We start from the raw sequence: 24,727 nt of genomic DNA, 5'->3' as shown, positions 1-24,727 counted from the left end.
CGACAGCAAATTAATTTTAAAAGAGGAACAGAGAAACGCGATCAAGTCTCATCTTCTTATTCTAGGCGTGAAACTGCACGCTTTGATTTTTGTGGACAGCAGGTATGCGTCGCTTAAGATACGTCACGCACTCCGTTGCTCTTATTGGTTGTAGGCCCAGAATCACAGCTCTATGGAGCAGTATCAGACTCATATTCTGACTAGAATTGAGTCGGACTACGTCAGGCTATGTATGTCCTGCCTTAAACCATAATTCTGCAACGTGATTGGCAGACTTGTTTTTGGTTGGTTCTTGAACGGTTGTAGCAGGAGCATAATTGGATATTTATGTTTGTGAACTCACAAATGGCCCGATAATTCAGCTTGCAGGCAAGACTACTGATTTCCAAATGGTAAGGATTGAGTATTTCTCCTAGCACATACGATCATGGCCGAAAATAAGCAGCCTGTCACAATGTTTGCAGCCTTTTGCCCATTGTGGCCAGCTCCAGGGGGCGTGTACAGCACAAACAGCTAGCTTACAACTACAAACTACATGCAAAGTAGAAAACAGAGCTACAACTTTTTAAAAGCCTCTTTGTGCTCTCCAAGAGCAACAGTCATTTATTTGCAAGACTTATTCACTATTTGTTGATAGTTACAGACATATTTGTTACATATTGATAGTTACAGACATAGTTACATATTTGTTGGTATTTATGAGTTGAATCACAAGATGTCTCTAGATGTTTACATCAAACCCTTGCAGGTAGAAGCTGTTGCCCACTCGCTATGTCTCTCTGCACAGATGCATCCATATAGAGACCAATTTTTCTAGGTGCATGGTGCAGATATTCCACCTGTATGGACGCCGCGCGGGGAATGGAAGCTAAATATGACAATTTGGCCACGCAGACCTTGCAGACATGTCGATTATATATAAAGCTTAAGATGATCTATGAAACCTTGAAACACAGCCTGTGACAAACGTGAAATTACTTTAACTGGACGTAAAATCTATGGAGGAAAAATGTTAACAAGGCTTGGAGAAAAGCAGATCCTCCAGTATAAAAGACAAATCTTAACAAAAAGCATTATGTGTAATAAGACCATCAATATTTGATAGGATCATAGATATTTTTTAGTTTTTTACCAATTGGAATTAATGTTAAATATTTAATCTATCTTGTTCCTTTTATATTTTAAGTCAGTCTTAGGAAGCGCTCATTCACATTAGAGTGACAGGACTGAGACCCCAGGCTGCACGGAGGGGTGGATGTTATGTCTGTAAGCCTCCAAGGGAGGTAGTCAGAGAGCATGCACTCAAATCCAGCACCACTGCTGCCACTCGTTGCCGGCTTCATTTGTTTAAATGCACATCAGTGGGGGATGTGCTCAGTTTGAGTGGGTCACTTGTTAAAGGCTAAGATGGAGGGATTGTCTGTGCAGCTGCAGCACAGAATGTTAGGGGCAAGATCATGAGAGCAGTGGTAACAAACTTGTGGATTCAAACCCTCCACTCCGTCAGCAAACACAGGGTCCTGAATCAAACATCCAGCAACTGACTGAGCACACAGCTGTACAAAGATAATGTAGGGAGTTACATAAAAGTCCACACTAGATAAAACATTTCAGTAGCCCTTCTTTATACAGAGAGCTGGAAAAGTAACGGTCATAGAAATTACAAAGGGAATTTATCTTTTTTTTTTTTTTTTTGGGACAACTAACAGGATTCTATGTCGCTTTTTGTGAAACTTTTTGAGCAAATTATACCACAAACACCTCTAAGAGAAGTGCTAAAGCACACGGTTAAGAAAAGCATCACTCTTTTACAGACCCTACCTCAGTGTGAAAGACTGTAGAGTTGGTGGTGGAAACAAAATAATTAGCACAAGATATTTTAGAGAATCCGCTAAACGGATAAGAAAAAAAATAATCAGAAGTTTGTTTGTTTTGTTTTTTCTCTATGGAGTGACTTGTAAAGATGAAGCAGTTTGAAAACTGGTTTCTGTTTCCTGCTTAAGATTTAAAAAGGTTACATTTACATCTTGCTCTGCTATTTTAGAGCTTTAAGAAAAAATCTAATATTATAATATTAAACATTAAAAGATTACTGATTGTAAAGATGATTGGTGAATATTCATTATAAAGAGTCTTAAGGTCAGGATACTAATGCCCAGGAGGTTACAATCTAATAATTGGATCTTAAAAAATAATCCAGCTAAATGAGAGAAATCTGGACCTTTTTAAGATTCAAAGACGTTAATGGGACTGCTCTAACACTTAAATGCTGTTCAACCTGAACTAAATGGATAAATACACCCCCAACCCCCCGTTAAGTGAACACTTTCTATGGAAACTAACAAACCTCATAATTTGAGCCACATGTTTTTGCATGTTTATTTGCTCCTCTCTGTGTGTTTACTGCACTGTAACTCCATTGGGGTTAATACATGTATAGCTTTTATAGGCTTTACTGCTTAGGACTTGATTGTGGACATAGAATATACAGTGATAGGATCTCCCTCTTAAAATGGGAGTTAGTTCTGGACTTATTCTGACAAATCACTGGAAAATAAACACTTTGGACGGAGAGCCAATAGAGAAAAATTTTCATGTTCCCTCATATTAAAGTAATTTATAGACATTTTGGAGAATTAGAACAGTAAGAAATTGTTTATTACATGATAGAACAACAATGTGCCAAACAGCTAAAGAAATGGGGAAGGTGTACAAATAGAAAGACGCTCTAGGAGAAGGAAATAAAACCCAAATGTGAGTCAGAGGATTTCCAGCAGTTAAACATTTTACCAGGCACAAGGCGACTCTCAGAAAACAGGGCCAGGGAGCCAAGCACATGGCTCCAACATAAATTCAAGTCTTTTACTGCCACCTATTGATTGAGCGGGGAACAGGTGTCCCCTCCCCCCTACGGTATATTGAGCAGAAGAAAAACACTAATACACAGAAGCCTTTTGGTGTGAATAGGTAAAGAGAATATCAGGAAGATTAAACGTTTCAGGAAAAAATGATCAGTGTAAGGAAATAATATCTAACAGTAGAAAAAGGAAAAAAAAATATTTTTTTTTTCAAATACACCTCAAAGAAACAATCTAATACAATTTTCTTCCTTTATTAGAAAGATTATCTTAGCTTTTATAGGTGCCGTCAGTTCTTCAATCATAATTATTGTATCTTTTTCTTTCAAAAAGTGCCTCAGGAGAATAATTTTTAAAACTCAAATGTTTAACTGAATGCATTTATCCAATAATATAGCAAAGAAATCTTAAGTTGCATATTAAGGTTGTCACATAGTGTCACAGCAATTGAGCATGTTAGCCATTACAGTTGTAAATACCAGTGAGGCCAAGGAGTAACCTAATGGTATTTAGTAGCAAAGTGCATTTCAGTGGAAGTACAGTAAAATAAAGAGACCAACGGGTTGTGAACTATTCTAATGTGGCAAAGTGGAACAGCAAGAGGAAAAGTGTGGACAAGTTCACAGAGGACGGAGCAGATGGTGTCTGCTGGACTTACACAATCCCGCACAAACACACGCTAGCGCACGCAGACGCACAGCACACTGGTGACATAATAGCAGCATGCCAGGTGTGTGGTTGGTGGCCTGCAGTCTGGCATTGACTGGGAGTTGTGCGTGTGTCTCTGTGTATATGTGCTCTCTTTGTATGTAAGGGGCCCCCTATTCACTGTGCTCGGCTGCCAGCTTGGCACTAAATCACAGGAGGAGACGGTACACACACGCGCATGCACACACCACCCTCTGCTGTCTTTTTGTCCAGCTCAGGGAGAGAATTAAAAGAGGTCATGGAAGAATATAGGGGCAGCGGCACAAATGAAGGACAGCACTAGTTAGGCTGAACTTTAGGGGTACACCAGCTATATATATATATATATATATATATATATATATATATATATATATATATATATATATATATAAATAAAATGGCACAAGAACTGAGAAAAGAAAATAACAGTCCCCTCTCCTCTTTACTGTCCCAGTGGCTTTCGACTTGTCAAACCAAGAATAAACAGACAGACGCATATGAACACACAAAGAGCCTCATGTCCGTGCATAATGAGCTGTGCTAGAGGTGAGGCTGCAGCTGGGTTACACAAACCTTGCCTGGAGAGAAAGCCTCAGGAAGGACTCCTTGTGTGTATGGGACAAATAGCAAAAAAAAAAAAGTGATCTACTGGCTCCTTTTTTCCTTATTTAGTGATGACAAAAGCCCATCTTTCTTCATATTTTCTAAAACTATAATTAATTGTCTGAGACAAGAAAAACACAAGGAGGAGATAAAATAAAATAAAAAACCCTCAGCTCTGCAGTCTCTATGCCATCATAAAGGAACGTGGTCCTGAAAGGTTCCATTAAAGGGGACAATATTTTAACATTGTCCTAAATCACCTTTGGTGACCATTTTAAATTACAACAATGTAATCTGAATGTCTCAGAATAAAGCTATATTGAGCTTCAGGATTAGGCTAAATTGTGGTTTGATTAAAAGATTAATATAATATGTTTAAAAAAAATGTGATTGCAGGCAATTACAAAAAAGAGATTTAAATTTTCTTGAAAATGTATAATATGAAACCAAAGAAAAGCAATAAAACTCTTGTGTTTTTTTACCTTTATCATTGTGGGGAAGACTTCTGCTTCTAAATGTCTATAGCCGATAGCCACTGACACCAGAATGAGGTTTATTTAGAGGGTTTTATCAAAGCACATAAATGGAAAGTTTAGTGGAAGGAAGAAAATATGCACATGCCAGTTGGTAACTGGAGTCAGAGGTTCTACAGACATGTCGAGGATATGGACATAATTGTTCCAATCGTTCCTTCTTCATGAACCTGAGAAGATTAGAGTCCAGTAAAGAGGAGAGCCTATTTGGAAATCAGCATCTCAGTCTGAGGTCAAACCCAGTCATGACCTGGAAACATATCAGCTGTTGTTTTAGGAAGACATTACAGCTCTTAACATTTCACTTACAGGTATAGTGGAGGATGTGCTTATTTCTAAATAAGTAGTCCTCCTAATTTTTAATCATTCTGGTGATGTGTTTACGTAAGGCTGTCCCGTTAGCTGTCTTTTTCTGAACATGAGCACTTTCAGGCGTATATGTGTGGTGAGCTACGGTTTCAGACAGTCATTGAAGCTCACCTTTCTCACCACAGTTCTTTAAAAGTGGCAGAGGGTCGTAAGAGAATAAGTGTGTACGAAGTGTCTGATAAGAAAATGCCTCAGAAGTGGCAGATATATCCCAGAATGCTTTGCATAGAGAGCTCTCCTCGCAAAGCATTATGGTATTTGCTGCCACCGCGGCCCGCGGTCGCCACAGGCTATCGCTACCCGACAGCGGCGACTAATAAAGGTGGCACAGGCACCGGGCAGTAGAGGAGGAGTTACCTGACCAACGGGGAGCAAAAAGCAGTGATGATCTGTCCAAACGGTCAGTTAACTGAGTTCCCTATGAATACTATTAAATGTCCCGCACTATATATATAGTGATTGAGGGATTTAGGGCAGACACTCGGTTACAGGGTTGTGCATGTGCCTTTTTTTTTTTTTTTTGGCTTTAAATAAACAAACCCTAAAGTCAACAGACAATTTGTGGGGTATTAGGACGATGAGGATGAGAGGTAGACCCAACGAAAAAAATAAACTGAGGGCATCATTACAGTAACCTGGACACCCAGACAGTGCTGCAGTCTGACTGCCTCAGTGCTACTCTGCATGAATGCAGTGATTCATGCAAAACAAGCACTAATTATTGAGTGTGTGTGCTGTGCAGTACATATATTTATTTTCACAGTGCACTAAAATTAATGTGATACAGTATTACTTTGCTAAATGTCTTTATTAATACTCCATATATCTGAGAAACAGATTGTTTGGTTTTAGTTAGCTATAAGTCAGAATAATTATATATTTCCTTGAAATATATCAGGTGTTTTTACTTTACGCCAGCACCACTTTCTGAAGTGAATTAAATTCTCTTCAATTTTACTGAGATGCTTCTGCATCAGAACATGTAGATCAGACAACAAAAACTACACTATTTTTGGTATTATTTCTCTTTTATGTTTAATATTAAACTAGACTAAGGCTTACCATATCAATTTTGAGAGAAAAATCAGGTGTTAATACTGGAAAAGCATGTAGTAGAGAGCAAAGAACAATGGTAACAGTTGAAGTCAAGTTTAGTTTATGAAACCTGGTGTGCATATTTGTATAGCTTAGAGCAAGCTATTTTTTTCTTTTGAAATTTGGCCCGTACTTGTGGGAAAAAAAAGATTTCAGTGCAACTGACACCGCTATACATCTGTTGAAATGTTTCAGAGCTCTGCACACATGACAGGTTATCGCTGCATAGTGCTTGGGTACAGGAGTGGTGACATAATGTATGGCTGAACCCTGGCGCACTCTGTGTTGCTGTAGTCTGGGTTATATCTCAGTTGTTGCACACATGGGGAAAACCTCTGTCTGTGTGCAAAACATCAGCGAGTTATTGGCCTGGAAGCGATTCAGAAAATCCATTTTAGCTCCTCCATGAGAACTCTAGCAGTGGATAATGAATCAGAATGCCCTCATACAGGAAAATTGTACTCCTTCCTGCATGCTCGGCACTTTTCCCCTTCTTTTCAATAGATTGCGCTTCCGTAACTAAACTGTGATCAATGCCTCCTTCAATATTCAAATCTCTTGGTCGTTCTATGCTTTGAGTTCTGTTTTCAGTCTCGGCACTCTGATAATGCTAACAGCTTATCAAAAATCACATCTGCTTTGACCGAGTGAATCTGTCAAACTATTTTCCTCCAAGATCAAATTCTTCTCTCCAACCTTTTCTGTTTTGAGTTGATGACCAGTCTTCCCCTGCATGGTTCACTGAGCCTTCTGTAATCCGATTCAAGGTGTGATGCAAAGGCACTAAACTATATCTTACAACCTGAATGATCCACTCAGCCATTCAGGATTGTGGCCGGTAAACTTTGGCAGCCTCTTCTGGCCTAAACTCAGCAGGGGAGGCAAACAGGAGCTGACACCTGTCACAGATGTTAGACCTACCCAAAGAGCTCACCCATGCATCTGTCTATCTGTGTCTATATATCACCCAGCTAGAACCCTGAATCTAAGCAGTGTCATTTCTCGTAATATCAGTGTTTAACACTGATGCTAGCAGTCATGTAGAAATGAGAAGAAAGCAGATGTCTGTTAACGTTAGTGCTTTTTTTTTTGCCTTCAGTGCATGAGAAGTAGGGACTAATCTGAGCAGAAAGATCATTCCCAACATCCAGTTATATAATTATAAGAAAAAAATAAATGTTTCATTATCATGTTCTTTTATCACAATAAATAAATGTAATGTTGCTCTATGCAAGCCTCAAGCCTCAGAGTCTAAAAACAAAGTTGCGTCATGATTGCTGCGATGCATGTCACATGCTAATGTATTGTGTCATGTTGGAATGATCCTTGTGTGTTTGTGTCTAGGAAGCGTCACATCCTGTTTTAGACGGGGTCATTTCAAACACACCCTGGTGACAGTTTAAAATGACAAGGCGTCTGCAGCAGTGAGGAGTTTGGGGACCAAAACAAAAATAGAGCTTTTCTCTCTGGTCAGCCCTGGCTCCTTAGTGCATCTCACGGAATATGTTGCCTTGGTTATTCCTGAGAGGTAGCAATAATGATGGCTACCTATAGCTATCACATTAAAGCTATCAAACAAAAAGCTGACTTGATTTTTTACTTTAGTCTGAGAAGGAAACGCATATTGCTAACAAAAAGATGAGCTGAATTGTTGGCCCCAACATGTAAGCTCTTCTTTAATGCATAACACCAGCATCAATGTGATGAAAAAATGTGATATTTTAAAATCACAATATGATTTTGTGGCCAATGATTTTACAAAACCTCTGGTTACATATCTTGCCTGTTGGTTTTGGTTATACATATTTCACATGACTTGCTAGCTGCTGTTAAAAAACCAAATAACAAAAACATCTCAACAAATAAAAAAATAAAACATTCAGGTAAGACTGAGTCAAATACATAAAATTATTATGAGAATTACAGTATTCATTATTGTTTCAGATGATCTGTGATGCTGACTGCTACCATTAATTCTGGGAATAAAAACATAACAGAAAAAACATGGATGTCAGTCAAATCCATTTTTTGACGCAGTTTTTAATGTCAGATGTCATTCATAATATACCCATCTCCTGCATGAAAGTCAAAGAACCATTACAACACAGAAAATTTATGTTGGGATAATAGAACTGATATCAATCTATACATTTAAAGATCTGGATATGTTGGCTTCCACTGTTCATCTGATAAACATGACATTTCCAGTTCAGAGAGGGGGTCAGGAAATATATATTCTAGGCTATTTAGGCATTAAGTTGATCTGCTAACATTTGCTAAATCAATGAATCTGTGAGCATGCTAAATGGTCTCCATTTAGCTTGCTTACTTACACCTGGCTTAATGTAACCACACCTACTGAGCAGAAAAAGCCAGGATGCAGGCTAAGCAAAGCCTGGTTTTATTTATTATTCAGCTGTGTGTAATGGACCTCCATCCTCTCCAAACTATCCTTGGTTATGGGTGGGAGTGGCTGTTTTTCCTATGTGTCTCTACTGTCCTGTAATAGACAGGTAAGCTGTCCAGGCTGCAGACTGCTTCTATCCTTATGACCACCACTGGATAGCCTAAACTCCAAAATTAAATATATTATCTGATATACTAAATAACTGCATTATATTTAGCTATATACTTTTGGATTTTCCTTTCACAATCTTTCACACATCTTTGCTCTGCTGTTCTGAAATAATTTTAAGGCCATAACCGGCCACAGGTACATGAACCTGACCAGGCTGTTTTTTTTTTCCTTTTCAAAGTCTGCTGGGATCGGCTCCAACAGTCTGCTTGAGATGATGCTGTAAAATCAAACCAAGGACTGGATGAAAAGTCTAAAGCGCTTTGGTCACAATGCACGATATCAAGGAAGGGAAAAACAGACCATTAGACCATCTAAAAAGCTGGTAGTGAAAAAACTTAAAACACTATGAAGAGACAAATGAAGAGTGAATGTTTACTAGGATACTTTGTCTAGAAAAACATCCCGAAGTAAGAGGATTTCTATCATTTATTCAAGAACTTAAGGAGGATACTCCCACTTTCAGAAACTATCAAACACCAGACTTAACACCTTCATTTCTTTGACAAATACGCACCTTAAGATGCACCCTAAGATGCACCCTTTCCTCCTGACACACAGGCCAGCCCACTCTCCTCTTCTCAACATGTCACACATAACTCCACATATAAACCTCTCCACTCCTCTCCCAAACAGACATACACACCCACAAGCTTGTCATTTGCCATGACATTCACAGCCTCCATTACCTGCATGCATTAACAAACCCCTCTGATGTTAAAAATTATACATTCATACATTTGAATAATTCAGATTACTTTAAAAGCTGTGCACTCACATTCTCCCACCTTTTTCCAGATGAAATGAGAGCCATATACCTCAAATAGCATTTGAATAAATCCCATAAATCCTTTCAAAGTTCCCTGAGATAAACCAATCAAATAGCTCTAAAACTGGCAGGTCGGCCACTCAAAATTAGCAATTCATACTTTCAGTGTATTTTTATTCAAAATGGATCAAACAGTAAATCAAATTGCAGTGTGGATTTGTAAGACTCAATTTATTTGAGATAAGAAAAAGGTGGCTAATAGAGTGAGACAGAGAGAATAGGGGAATTGCTACACTGCTATAATGTAATTCAAAACCTAACAAAAACATTTGATAGAGAAAATACTGTGCCTTTCATTTAGAAAGGTGGCAAATGATTTCATCTGTTTATGAAAACAGAAATCAAATCCAACAGAAAATATATACATCAGATGACCAAATAGAGTACAAATCTGAATATTTTTGAATAAAGAAAATCTGTTTTGATTAAACCTGCTTATAAATAATGCCAATCAGTAGGGACAGTCCACTGAAAGCTTTCTAACACCAAGTCACAAATTAAAAACAACATAACTAACTAATAAAATCTTTAAATAACCCTTTTCTTAATGCATTGTTCCTGGATTGGACAGAAATTAATATGATTTGATCTGAATAAAATCCGATCAAAATGAACTTCTTTTTAAATTTCTTTTTAGACCATTTCTTTATTATTATATAAATGCTCTTCAGTGAACAAGCTGTATACTGTTAGACTTGTGTTGTTTTTAGTAAAACTGCTTTTAGATTGGTCATGTCAGTTTATCGAAATTATATAAGGTTTAAGAAAACAAAACAAAATAATTTCAGTGCTTTCCTTTGGGAAGTAACGGTCACCAAACTGTAGATGCTTGCTTCTTTTCTTTGAAAACTATTTGAGTTAAAGATGATCGTTCTGGTACCAGTTGGTGATAAAGAACCAATCAATGACCTCTGATCACTACGCCCTAACACTAAAATCTCACACTCCTCTTGGTCTCACTTCTCATTGTCTTTTATTTGACTCTGTGAGCTCCCAAAGGTCCTTCATTGTGTAACTATAAAATTCAACCTCTGACAGCAGTCATATTTTATGGCTTTCCCTCAATATCTCTCTTTAACATATTTTAGATCTAAGGATAAATGTCACATAATAAATCAGTGTAAGGACAAAACATACCAAAACAATGAAGGGCAGTATTTTGACTGCAAAGGCATAACAGAAAATGTGTGTTGCATTTTGGATGTTGCTATAACAACCAGAGCATAACATGATCAGGACCAACCAAATCAAATACATTTTGCAGTGTTGGTTTATGGATTTAATGATAATTACAAATAAATGGAGAATAGGATATGGATTGTACTGGTTTGATATAATTTCTCATTAAATTATCTCGACTATGATGTAGTTAGGAGGATCTGAAAAAACAAAACAAAAAAAAACATAGGAATGTGTAAGCTACAGGCTGCGGTCTGACTGATATGAAATGTGATGACCAAAAGCAAAACAATAGAGGGTAGATATATTTTGGCACAGCCCTACATCATCGATACAAAGGATTCAGAATGGGCACAATTAGACTGTTCTTTCAGGAGAATAAAAAACAACCGACATCAAAATGTGTGTTAGACAAACAATAAAGAAGAAAAACTAAGATAACTTTGATATATAATGGAGCTCTGACCAGAAGGGGGCTGATTACAGGCATTGGAGTTACATATTGTCACAGCAAATGTATAACTCTGCTGTAGCTTAAAGCATTTCATGATTCAATATCATTTTATTAATGAGCCCTATAGATAATTAGACACTCAGACCAAGCAGCCCCCAAAATATGATGAGCAGATAAGAGTGAAGAAAGTTGAGCAGAATGGCAATTTTAAGTAAAACAAGTTTGAAAAATGCAGCATAAGGAAAGCCGTGTGTACGTTTTGGAGAGGGGCACCGGGCAACTTGATGACTAGAGAGAGTTTGTAAAACAGAAATAAAAAAAATAAAGGTTCAGTGTTGGTTAATTTGTACACTTTATTCCCTTAAGGGAAGCTTTAGTCTTGGGCTACAATGTCATCACACATAGAAATAGCTGACATCTCGTCAGACTGCTTTACCTAGACTCACCAGAAAGACTGAGTTACAGCATATCAGTCTAGAAAGGAGCTGGTAGAGCCCGATTTCAAAGGCAGGAATAACAGTCAGCTGGAAGAGGTTACAACCAATTAGACAACTATGGATGTAAGACAAAAAAAATTATTTGTTAAAGAAAAGCTCTTTCAGCAGCCAGTTGTTGATATTGTAAAGATATGTCCTTGTTATGCAGGACATAATTAAAAAAACATCGCTCCATTGCAGCTCCAATCTTGACTGTTATGGTTACAGAAAAGATCTGTTACATTATGGGTAATTCTGGCCACAGAGTTATGATATCCAATGAACAAATAATCAAATCTTGTTATTCCATTTTCTGTTGAATTAAAAGAAGAAAAAAAACTCCACTAGGAAACCTGTGACTGTTTACCAACTCTCGTCTCCCAATCGGTGATCGGGGTGTTTTATTTTCTCCAAAAAAAAAAATAAAAAAAAATCACCTATATGTTAAAACTACACAGACACAGATGAAGGTCTGGGCAGCTGGTGTGTTTGCCCTTCAATGCCCACCCTGTGGCAGTGGCATGGATGCAGCTGTTTGGGAGAGTTCTGGGAGGGATTTACTAAGAGCTGTCCTTCACAAGGGCGTCTTCGTTTTAGTTTGGATTCCTCCTATATAATAGGAGCCTCCTCAAAACAAAAGTTAAATTAAGTAATGGCTCGAACAAATGTAGGTGCCGTGCAGAAACAAAATGTCCCATTTTATTTAACATAGCAGAGATAAATACCTTCCACTTTAAACCGGGAAAACTTCCTTAAACTAAGCTATAAAGCACATTTATTATGATAATATACTTACGGTATAAAAATTCACAATTTAGATTAGAAAAGCAGATTAAATGAGTGTATTTTTTTTTTTGTGAATCAGCAAATTAGGGAAAATCTACACTGAGAATGACCACTGGCAGAAGCACCGGATTCAGACCTCAACATTTTGTTGTCATCTGGTGTAGATTTAAGGCTGTTTTTAGCAGGCTGTCCAAATAGCCTTAGGGTGTTTACCAGCACATCCAATACTTTCGTAAATAAGATTGAAATAATGCTGTAATTAACTCTTTCAATAGATCTACAAAAATAAGCCAAGCTGCAGAAACCATTTTATGAAGACATAAATGTGGCATAAAGGTTAAATATTTATTTTTTTCCGCAAAACATTGGGCTGGACTCGCATAGGGGTTACAAGTGCAACGCATTCATGTGCGGCAGTCAAATAAATAACCAAATATTTAAAGCGTTTGTAAAAGAATAAAACCTTTTCACATCTCTTTACTGTAAAAAATATATATATATATATATATATATTGAAGCTCTTCTGCTGTAAATATCGTTATGACCAAAAGCGTTTTTCAGAACATGAACAATTTTATATATTTTGGAAATAAATCTGATCTTATTTTGTAATTGTGAAACCTCAAGAAATAGAGATGAAATCCTCATTCTCTATTAAATTTTGGACTTGAATAAAACTAACCTAATTAACCATGTTACAATCCCATGATGTTATTTCTGCTGTTATTCTAATTCTTTCAAATGAAGGTGATGAGATGCATCCCAATATGACAATAATACATGCCAATTAATTCCTAAAACTGATGACAACACCACTCCTAGGTAAGAGCGCAGGACTCCTGCGCTATCAGTGTGTAAACTTGCCCTTGTTTGACCCGCCTGCGGCTCTGATGGAAAAGTAGCCCGCTGTGCAGCTTGGGATTCTGGGAGTGTGCTCTTAAGAAACAGATGCCAGGGCACAACAGCTGTTCTTCTGGCATAAAACTAGGGCCAACTGGCAGGAGCCTCTCCCCAAGAATAAAAACATCAACATGTGTTACTAAAACCGAGAGCCTCCTGGTAGGACACACAAATACGCTGCTACTGCACAGCAAACAAAGAGCAACACTCATGGGCTCCCACTGAATAATAAATTAAACTACCTCACAGGCCTCTGTCCAAGAACACGGATACCGAGGCATGTTCATTTATTCAACAAGTTGGGTCAATATATATGATTTTGGGTAATTTCTCATTACGATCTCTCTTTTATTGATTTTTTTTTATTCCCCATAATAAAACATAATATCATTATAAGAAATATTCACAGGAAAAGCAGGATACTCACCCTGGAAGGACTGCCTGGCTCTTTCCACCAGTTCCTCTATGGGATAACTGGCCAAGTCTCCTCGAGCATGTTTCGTCTTGCAGTAAGTACATGCATTCAGACACCTGGACCAACATGAACACACACAAAAAAAAAGAAGAAAGAGAAAGCCCATCACTACAAAGGAACTCTTTTTGTTCCCCACAAAATAAACTAAATAAATACAAACTTTTGGAGGCTGTAGCCTGTAAAGATGGCGTCTCTTATATATGACCACTTAGTGCTTAACTGAATTTGCTTCTGCTTCATTATGAAAATTGTATTTATATGGGCCTCATTTAAAACAGAGGTTTTAAAATACCAGACATAAAAAACAAAGCATATTTAGAGAGTATAAATATGTGAAAAATATAAAGCCAAGCGGAAAAAAACAGTTTCATCTTTAGCATATTAATTGTTTCTAACGAAACGGGAAGAATTAAACTAAGCTCTGTTGCAAATGTCGATGAAAACAAATGGTAACATGCTAATTGAAAAAAAAAAAACTCCCTTAATTCATATATTTGATTTCACAGATAAGGCTTAATACAGGAAAAAAATAGAGTCAAACGCTCACAAAGACTTGCTAATTTCAATACGACTATATGACCAGCTGTCTCTTAGAATGAGAGAGGCATGGAAAGCCTCGATTCAATGCATTGTTTTGTATTTCAAATATAGCAAGCTGCATTTAAATTGAGCGTGAAAAGACTGGAGTTGGAGAAGAATAAAGCAGGAAAGGGAAAAGTGAAAAGAAAATGGAGAATAGCTGTCCCCCACTAAGATGCAGAAGCATGAAGTCTGGAGGGAACTTTGTCTTAGATAAAGGGGTTTTTATTCAAGTGTGTAAATCACAAGAGAAAAGCTTCAGAATGGTCTCTATTAATATGTACAGCATTTGCAATTATTTCTGACCTCCAATCTGTCACACTGGGTTCAACAACAGGACAGACGGTTTTCAGCTGCTTTAGTTTTAATACAGGGAACTATTATATTCTTCTTCTAGTTTGTAAAAAAATAAAAAAAAATATTTGACAACTTAAACATCAGTGGTTAAAAAATAAACGCAAACATGTATCAGTGATATTTTATTTACATGTTATGCAAAATGAATACAGGCACAATGCAAATTTCACATGCCTGCCAATGAACACAACACAAGCTTTTAACACAAACAACAGCTTCACTAGCAGTTTAACAATACCTGCTGTAACCGCTTTGTGTCAGATCAACAACCCTGGATGAATAAAAACACCCCTCTAATTAACCCTCATGTTAGAACCATTAACATTAAACAATCCATTAACACACAATACAAAAAACATTAAAGGAATCCAGTAAACAACTACAAAAAAACCAGAGCAAAATCTGACGGCACATAAAATATTGTTTATTTTCGTTAGTTTAGGGTTCTGCACACGACTTAAACAGAAAGGAAGCATTAAACATCGGGGTCTACTAGACGAAGAAACAAACAAAAATACCCTCCTCTGACTAAAAATTAAAGACAATTCTTATCTTAACAAAACAAAAGTAGAATGCCTAAGCTCCCTGGACAACTACAAAAAGGAGAAAAACTAGTTGAAAGAAAAGGGAGGGGAACCTCTACAAAACTTCTCAATGAAAACAAGGTATTTTAAATAAAGGAGTTAATAAAAACGAATAAGACCAATCCACACAGTTTATGATAGATATCAAAAGAAACAGACTCCAGTAATAAATACCGTAATTTTCGGAATATAGGCCGCAACTTTTACACCATTTTTCGACCTTGCGGCTTATATAACAATGCGGCTTATCTATGGACTTTTACAGCTAACAGTCACTAGGGTAATACCTAAATCTATGGATTTTACTATCTGTGGATGGTAAAATCCACCATGTTGACGTCATATTTGCTTCAACACACAAGTACGGTAGCCGCGGAAGCAGACTTCTACCGCGAGTGGTATGAGACAGAACGACAGCGAGAAAGACGGACATTGCGAGTGCAAGACAGTTTGTGTGACACCCTCATTATGGGAAACAAATGTACCGGTTAATAAATGGGAGCTTCTATTGCACTGAATTGTAACAGTTAACGTATGCAAATATGCAAATTGTGTTGAAATGAAATGTTAATAAATAGGAGAAAGTTGCCTCTTTCCCGACAATCTTCTCTGTGCACGAACCATGTGGTAATTAAACAAAAAACCTGCGGCTTATAGTCCGGTGCGGCTTGTATATGTACAAATTATGCAATTTATCTTCTGCGGCTTATAGTCCGAAAATTACGGTATTCGTGATCATAACCAGAATGTGTAGTTGTAAACATTTTTTTCACCTTTCAAAACAAAATGTCTGAGGATTTGTGCTACAATATATAATAAATGATCATGGGAAGAGCACAACTGAATCGTATTAAAGTCAAGAACACCACAAAGAAAAACAGTCACTACATTTTTCTGCTAGTTGCTTTTTCCCATCTGCTAAAGGGGTATTAGAAGTTGCCAAATATCGTGAGAAAAAAAACATCTCTCTTGTGATTGATAAAAGTTATGTAAACACAATCCAATCAGAGAACAGGTGGGTTTGGCTGTAAGGGAGGAGCTCTACTGATTAGATTTTTAAAATTGCATATAGAGAATGACTTCATGTCATGCCGGTGCCACTTTTTTTCTATAACATTAGTACTCTCCACTATAATTTTCTATTGCTAAAAAACAAACAAAAAATAATGATCCTGAACTGAATTTTATTTTACACACTGACAGCAACATTATTAATGAAACCAGCCATAAACATCCATCCATCTGGCTGCTGAAGATGGTAGCTGGGTCACAGCATCTAAGTTGAGAAAACACAGACAGATGGGTTCTGTGTATGCGCACACACACACCACTGGGGGGTACATCCTTTCTAATGTGATCAGGCCCAGCTGAGTGGATCAAATCAACATTAATCTCAAGAGACAGTCAGTGGCTTGGTTGTCAGTGTCAGTATTTGCATCAATTAAGTGCACATTTGTTCATATGGCTGTGAGCACACTGCTGTTAAACATTTGTCCAGTATCACAACAACACAGGGGACTTTCCCACAAGCTTCAACAAACTACAAAAGCTACCTGACACTGTAAGACTAACTGAATAAAACACGAATCTCTGACACAATCTCTAGGGTTCAAGCTAGACTGAAGAGCAGCTTGCTCTGACTCATATTTTCATCATTTTCATCATATTCTACTCTGGAATGCAAACACTTTAAAAATACATCTCAAGATGAGACAAAAAACACATTACGTTTCAAGAATATTAGAGTTAATCTGTCCAAAAAGTCATTATGCAATCAGATATTCTGATAAAACCAAACAACATTGAAAAATATTAAATGGTCATCCACCGAGCGCAGTAGTCCCAATATTAGCATTTGACCATCAACCTACATTGCTCTTGGTTATTCATCAGGCTAATGCTGCTAATTCAGACACCTAATGCTATTTTACACCGAAGGCATTAAGGGCGGCCAGGCGTCTGGTTTACATGCAAAGTCTAAGGAGGACAGCTTCAAGACGTCCAGCGGCGTGTACGAGCGCGAGGAGCGGCGCATTTTGAGAGTTCTGGCGTCCGAGCATTTGTTGCTGGAGTTTAGTATATTAAACTTTTGCCACTAGATGCTGGAGCCTCAACCAATCAGAAAAGCTGATTCAGGATCTTTTGATGGAGAGACTCAGACCCTACCTGCACGCTGTCATAGCTTCTGCAGACAGGTAGATATGTAGGGTCTTCAATTAATGTAGAAATCGAATAATACACGTCAACAAAATATTGTATGGTAGCCCATCCTGGCTCAAGGATAGTGGTACCGCATGTTAAAGTAGGGCTCCAGGGCATGCACTAAAAAATACTACAGCAATAGCATTGTTGATAATAGTGATATTAATATTGATTGTGATTTACCCATAATTTCCTTACTCATCTCTTTCTTCACCAGCAGGTATTATTTCAGACATTAGAACTATATATAATTCATCTATCAGACCAGACATATTGATATACAGATTGTAAAATACAGACACTTAAACATAGCATCCAACCACATACTTGTTATGCGACCAAACATTCCCTTGTGATCCCAGTACTGGACATAATGACATTATCATGATGTACAGTATTGTGCAGCACTAGGTCCCAGAAACATAAAATATTTATGATATGGAGCATATTGTATATTTTCTGTTTGCATTAAGTTGTCAATTGTAAAAAAAAAAATATATATATATATATACAGTTTTTTTATTTGAATTAATAAAGTATATAAATAATCCAACAGATTCACTCAGAATGATGTTTTAGTCTGTTACAAATGCGACATTAAGCAACAATTTAACACTTATTTAACATAAAATACAGTTTTCTGTAATCTTTAAGACTTCTCAACTTCTCTTTACAACCTCCTTATGGAATTTTTTTAACCAGTTTTCCTTTTTTTTCCAGTTTTTAAAAGCTTACATTTGTCTAGAACTCTTCAAAATAAATATTCTGCCACCAACCTCCCATCTGTTACCATCTTTTCCTACTCTCTACCTGTCCTAACCCTTCTGTTTTATTCCTGTTAATTAAACCACAGAGGTGGCTTCTACACCTGACATCACGGTAATTCATTAATGTGTTAGAATGAAAAAGGCTACTTCCCTTGTGTATCTAATACTGTATATAGGTAATTCTTTAGACAAAGACTATTGTGTTAGAGTAGCCTTTAAAGTGTAACAAGAACAAGAAAGTCTAGAGATTTCTCTGTGTAAACTACTTGCAAACCTCCCTTGACACACGGACTCATACACATGAGAATATTCTTCTTTGCAGAATCTTAAAGAGACACACTGGAAGTGAGTGAAAAATGTTTTCATTCTGATAAGCATTTAGTATCTACACATTGATTAGAAAACAGCATCATGCATAAACAGATTGGGCCATTGGTGTATTCAAATAAGAGCATGCGTGTGTTTAAGGGGCTTTGCTTCAAAATGTAATTAAGAAAACAAAGCTGAAAGTGTACAGGGGGAGTCTGGCTACTTTTCATATTGTAAAGACAGATTATTCACTTCTCTTATTGATGGGACTTGGAGACAGAAGAAGTGAGTATATGAGCAAACAATGTCTTAAATCTCCTATTATATGTCTGAACAATGCATGGAGCCTGTAAGTTTGTTGTTAGTGTCATCTCAAAGTCAAAGTGGAGGTGGCTAAATAATATGAAGTCAGGGAACAAAGAATGACAACACAATGCAGAAAACACATAATGAGAGCAATGAATAGAGGGTGATTAGTTATTCTGAAAAAAATGGTCTGGCAGTTTAACCCACTTCAAATTACATGGGTGCTCCCCAAGCACAACAAATACCCTGATGAAGGCAGCATTGGGCATGTTTTTTTTTAATATACTAATCCATAATGGGAATTTAGGCTTAAATCAATCTGTAGGTGTTTAAAGCTTCTTGATCATCTTTTCTCAACTTTTAAGCAAAATTTTGTGCAAGTCCTCAATTATGCCCAGATGATAGAACAGATTGGACTTTTGGAATTGTAATGAATATTTTGTTCAAAATTGTAAATAACATTCCCCTAATGTGGGGGTCTTCAAACATGATCCTCAGGACATACTATCCTTCATGTTTTGGGTGTTTCACTTCTTGATTTAAATCAATGGTAGACTAAAGGGCTTCATTGAGCCCTGAATGGCCATGAAGTAGTTAATGAAATAATTTGATTCAGGTTTGCTGAGAAAGGTAAACATCTGAATCATGTTGGACAGTGAGTCCTGAAGCCCCCTGTCCTAATGGTTCCTTGGTATTTCACTTATTTAACACTCCGGGCCTTCACAAGGTAAAGGAACCTTGTGATCTACATAATTTCAGATAATGTTGCATGGTTTGTGTATAGGTGCATGTGTATAAAATGCAGGGGGCTTCTATTTCTGACTGAATCACTTGAGTCAGTGTCATGCTTGAGGGATTGTGAAGTTGGGTTCAGTTTTTTGGAAACTCCTCCAACAAACGCCTTTGTTGTTTTGACTACGAAAAAAATGCAGCCCAGGAATGCCTACAAGGTCATGTGCATTTGTGTGTGAAAACACGACTTTGTGTCAACACTGAAACTGTTTTTATGACTGCTTGTTTTGTCTTTAGGCAGGCCTCTAGACTATGTTAGTGCAAGATCAATAAGGCCATTGTTAGGAGAAAAGAATGGCAATTTAGTCATTGCTGAGCCTTTAGCTTACTGGTGGTCAGTACAAGTGTTGCAGAGAGATAAGATCTGAACTTAGAAACACACCAGAGCTTAAACAGCTGATAACACCTACTGCAGCACCGGGCACTTGTAAATCCCACCAATGTAACACGACTTTCTCTGATTCTTCTGTGTTATATCCTCAAGACTAGTTAAAATAAGTGTGTTGACTTTGACTGAACTGATGCCCTATGTAAGGCATAAAACGTGAGTTTCTAAACTCTAAAAGGCTGGATTTCTAGAGGTTGTTTAGTGACAGCAATTTTCTTATTCTTTCAGCTGCTTTTTGGCCTTCTGTTGGTTTAAGCACTGGACAGATGTTTAAAAACATTCATCCAGTAATATACCAGATGTGTAATTTTATTTATTCCAAAAAGGTTTTTCTTTCTACACTCAAAATGTCAGGAATATCGTTGATTCCGAGGTTCAGTTTCCGATTTGTAAAAATGTTATGTCTATATTTTCTTACTCTGTCTTAACCTTAGTCTTATGTCAATCAAAGCACTTTTATGCTCCAAAGGATAACATAGACAGTGTTTGTCATCCTAGACAGTGCCCTCTATCACCTTCCGTGATAAAAATCCAAACTGGTGTTACAAGACCCAAACCGGTAACCCCAGTCCCCAACATCTACCAACCTTAGATAGCATCCCTCTACCATTGCACTAGGGCATAAGTTATATAAGTTATAATGAGGCTTTATAGTTGAGTGAAGTTAGGACTAGTGACCTTTATGGAAAGGTTTCATCAAAATGTTGCTGGTTTTAATTCCGATTAAAATTTCCTTCCAAAAAAAATTGAAAGCAATCCACTGGACTTGGTTTCCAAGTTGGAAGACGTTTCGCTTCCCATCCAGGAAGCTTTTTCAATTCAAAATGTCAGGAATAGCGTTGAGTCCGGGGTTCAGTTTCCAATTAGATTGATTCAAACTACACAGACAGAAAGACGGATAGATATGAACAAATTAAAAAGAAACATGCCTGACAGAGAAAATAGGCATGCAGATATCACACAAAAACCAAACAGGATAGAAGGCAAGCCAGAAACGTACCAATCAAAGGAGACACCAAAACAGAGGACACGGTCTCTGCCTCCATTGCTTTAAAAGTACTACAATCAATAAGCAGCTAAGCAGCCCTTGCAAAGTTCAGGGCAAATCGGAAACATCTATTCGTTTGTTGGGTCACATTTGTGCTCACAGGGGCTTGTGATCACAAGGATACTTTTCTTCTTGCAAACAGAGTTTCCCTCACTCAATGCAGAATTGAGTGAGGGAATCACAAAACTTCAGTGTTCTTCACTCATATCTTTATGTGGCTGGTGTCTGAAGATTGCATGCAAACTTTTAAAGATTTGCTTGGTTTGCATTTCTTTTACACTTGATAAACAGCTGATGTCCTGCACAACATTGGATTGTGCCCTTTCAAAACCGATGTCTTGGTTACATGCAAGAGTTTTCCCAATACAAATCATGTTAGTGGAAAGCATTTATACATCTTCTATTACAGACAAAAATGCTGAATGATTACTGAAGATACCTGGTTAGTGAAATGAGGCCTGCGTATTTTGATGGTTCACCATTTATCACTTGAAAAGACTATATAGGAAACTAGATTGTGCAAAGAGCGCGTAAGACGATGAGTTGTGGTTACATGTGTATGCCTATGTACAAACTTCATTTGGCTGTGACACAGTAGAACTAATTCAGTTACTCAGGGGTTGTGTAGCGTATTACCTTGTAATGACACAAAATCTCATTTTGCCCAAGGAGACACATCAATCTTTTGGATATACTGGGGAGATCAGTGTCTCTTCTGTTGAGTGCATGTGGAGAGAACACTGAACGAACATTGTGTGTGTGTGTGTGTGTGTGTGTGTGTGTGTGTGTGTGTGTGTGTGTGTGTGTGTTTGTCAAAGTCTCAGGCATATATTGGAGTGTTTGTGTGCTGGGTAATGGGGAAGAGTGAAATGGAATAAAATGTTCAGACCACTGGAGCTGAAAACTACCCATACACTGGTTTGATAAACAGCATGAAAGACCACTATGATACATGGCTTGAAGAAGTTTGTTTGTGTGAGTAGGTGCATGAGAAAGAGAGAGAAAGCGAGAGAAAGAAAGTGATGGAGTAAATATACAATCATGTGTGTCAAGAAGAAAATAAAAGAAGGGAATTTCTCAGAGAAAAAGGGTGTATGTATGTGTTGAACATGAACTAAAGTGTAAAATCAAAGCAGACTGTGTGTATTGGGTGCATCCATGCATTACAACAATCCTGCACATGTATGTACGTGATCAGAAATCCTATTGTAAACACCCCTCGCTCTGCAGTAATTCTGCTTTTCTGAAGCAGATCAGAACAGTCTGTCAGCCGCTTTTTTCCATGGCCGAAAGAAGGCTTTCAATTTCTGCTTCTCTAAGAAAAAAAAGGGTTAGTTCAGTGACCAGCTCTAAACAGGAACAAAAAAGTAAAAGGTTCAGCACACTTAGCTTATAAGACATTAAAAAGAGGAACATATTTAAAGAGAAGAGAATGCAATACCTCAGTAGTGCATAGTAAAATATACCAGTAGTTTATTTCTTTTGTGCCATACGCCTTAAAGGTGCCCAGCCCCCATGGACGTATAAGAAACACTTCTCATTTTTCAAAAAAGCTGCCTGAGACCAACATTAAGATCTTTAATCAAACAATGTACCATGTATAGAGATGTCAAGCTGGTAAAACAAACTGAGCCAATCAAAATCAAAATATCCTTTAATATGCTGAGGAAATATGTCAAATATATGATCAAGTCAATGCTCTTTACATTAATATTAAAACGTTGAAATAACTGCTGTTTCAAACACCTGGATGGGACTCCACCTTTTTTTTTTTTTTCCCGTCAATCTCTGCAAACAACATGCAAGAACCAGAATGAACAATGCAATTTAAACAGCTGTACGCACAAAATGACCATTTATGTAGCAACTACACGATGGAAGATATCGGACTGTACTACTTGCTGCAGCGATATCGAATCCAAGAAATCCAACACGTATATCTCTCTCCACAAATATATGATCAGACAGTTGTGGGTGTTGATAAAAATATTATAAAAGTTAGACAATGAAAAGAGGGAGAGGGGAGCAGGGAAAGGAGACGATGGTAGACGCTCTCATGGCTGCGCTAAAGAGGAATCTTATGTCAGTAACATTACACAAAGAGTAGCAATTTGCTGCAAAGGTACCGATATTCAAACGGTTCCAACTTAACCTTCTTTGCCCAGAAAATATCCTGGTCAGACGATACATCATTGATTCATTTTAATGGCATGCAACACCAGACGCTTTTACATCACCTTCATAATCCTTACAGTTTGATCACCAAATAATGATGATAATGAGATCCAAGAGCTTTTAGCCCATTCTTCGTCTAACATGACACATACACCAACTTCTTGAGCATGGTTACAGTGTCAGTGTGACTGAAATACCATAGAAATGACAGGATGACATTAAATAATCTGACACTACGCTTTGCTAGACACTTCATCATCTCAGGATGCTGGATGCTTGAAAATAAAAGTAAGAGTTATTGTATCAGTTTAATTAGCTGATGAACTCAGCTAATAATTACCTGACCACCAAGAAACACACTGACTTCTAGTTTATGCAGCTGGGATTCCAACATCATTTTTTAAGCATCTCAGTACTAGATGTGATATTGTCTATTAGTCCCTGTGCGTCGGCCTGGATGTTAGAAAAGGAAGTTAAGGGACCAAGACAAAGGAAGCAGAAAACAGGTAACTTACACAGTGGGGAAATCACAGTATCTTCACAATACATTTTGATGTAAAACCACCAAGATCATCTTTACTCCCTCTTTTCTAGTTTTGCTTTTGTGTTAATTTGTATAATACATTTGTCAAATCTTTTACTGTGACTGCTGGCTGCATAAGCTGAACATTTGGGGGGATAAAGATCTATTAAAAATGAACAACCAGTCCTAAATTGTTTACAGTATGAACATAAGCAAACCACAAACATAGAAAATAGCACAGAAAACATGGAATATTATTGTGGTTGAATAAAGCTTCCAACAAAGGAATCATGTGATATTCAATGTGACTTAATAGCAAAATTGAATTCTCTGTTACGTAGATACATATGGCAACAGTAGGAATTGGGGGAAAAAATATAATGAAATAAACAAAAAAGGATTAACTGAATAGAAGTAGCCAAACAAATGAGGCATAAAATGCTGTTTGGGTTGCAAGCATCCAATATGTTTCCTGATAAGCAAGTACTTCAGAGAGGGAGAGATTGCACTTTTTCTAGAATAGATCTCAACATAGTGAATTAAATCCTAGTGTTTGACTTCACTTAACGTATAGTTTTGTGTTTTATGAAAATTTCTGAGCTCAACCTAAGTGGAATCTGACAGACTTCTAAAAGTTAAGAATCTAACCTGAAATGAGAAATAGTTCACAAAATATCACTTAACATATTTGTAGGAGATAATCTGTCACTATGCGTTAAATGAGATGGTTTATTAGCTCATTTAGCAGCAACAATTTGATGTAAATCATGTGCTGGATGGTCTTATCTGTTTCTTGCTTTAGTGTAAAGCAATTCTGGACAGCATCTCTTCCCAGTGTTAATATAGCTGGTTGGAATGTAAGATTGAAGGGGGGG

The 24,727-nt window shown here is 37.3% G+C and overlaps 1 protein-coding gene across 1 annotated transcript in view; it reads right to left on the bottom strand.

The window, feature by feature from the left end:
* The window catches only part of cdkal1 (CDK5 regulatory subunit associated protein 1-like 1), a 256,495-nt gene that overhangs the window by 139,476 nt on the left and 92,292 nt on the right, over positions 1 to 24,727 (bottom strand). Inside the window, exon 8 of the mRNA XM_015383909.1 lies at positions 13,775 to 13,878. Within this exon, the coding sequence (XP_015239395.1) occupies positions 13,775 to 13,878 (104 nt within the window). The remainder of the gene's footprint in view (positions 1 to 13,774; positions 13,879 to 24,727) is intronic.

The sequence above is a fragment of the Cyprinodon variegatus genome, unplaced genomic scaffold (assembly GCF_000732505.1).
Source record: "Cyprinodon variegatus isolate N-32 unplaced genomic scaffold, C_variegatus-1.0 Scaffold297, whole genome shotgun sequence".
Lineage (NCBI taxonomy): Eukaryota > Metazoa > Chordata > Actinopteri > Cyprinodontiformes > Cyprinodontidae > Cyprinodon > Cyprinodon variegatus.
Note: the sequence above shows the minus strand (reverse complement) of the source record. Positions and strands in the feature narration are given on the sequence as shown.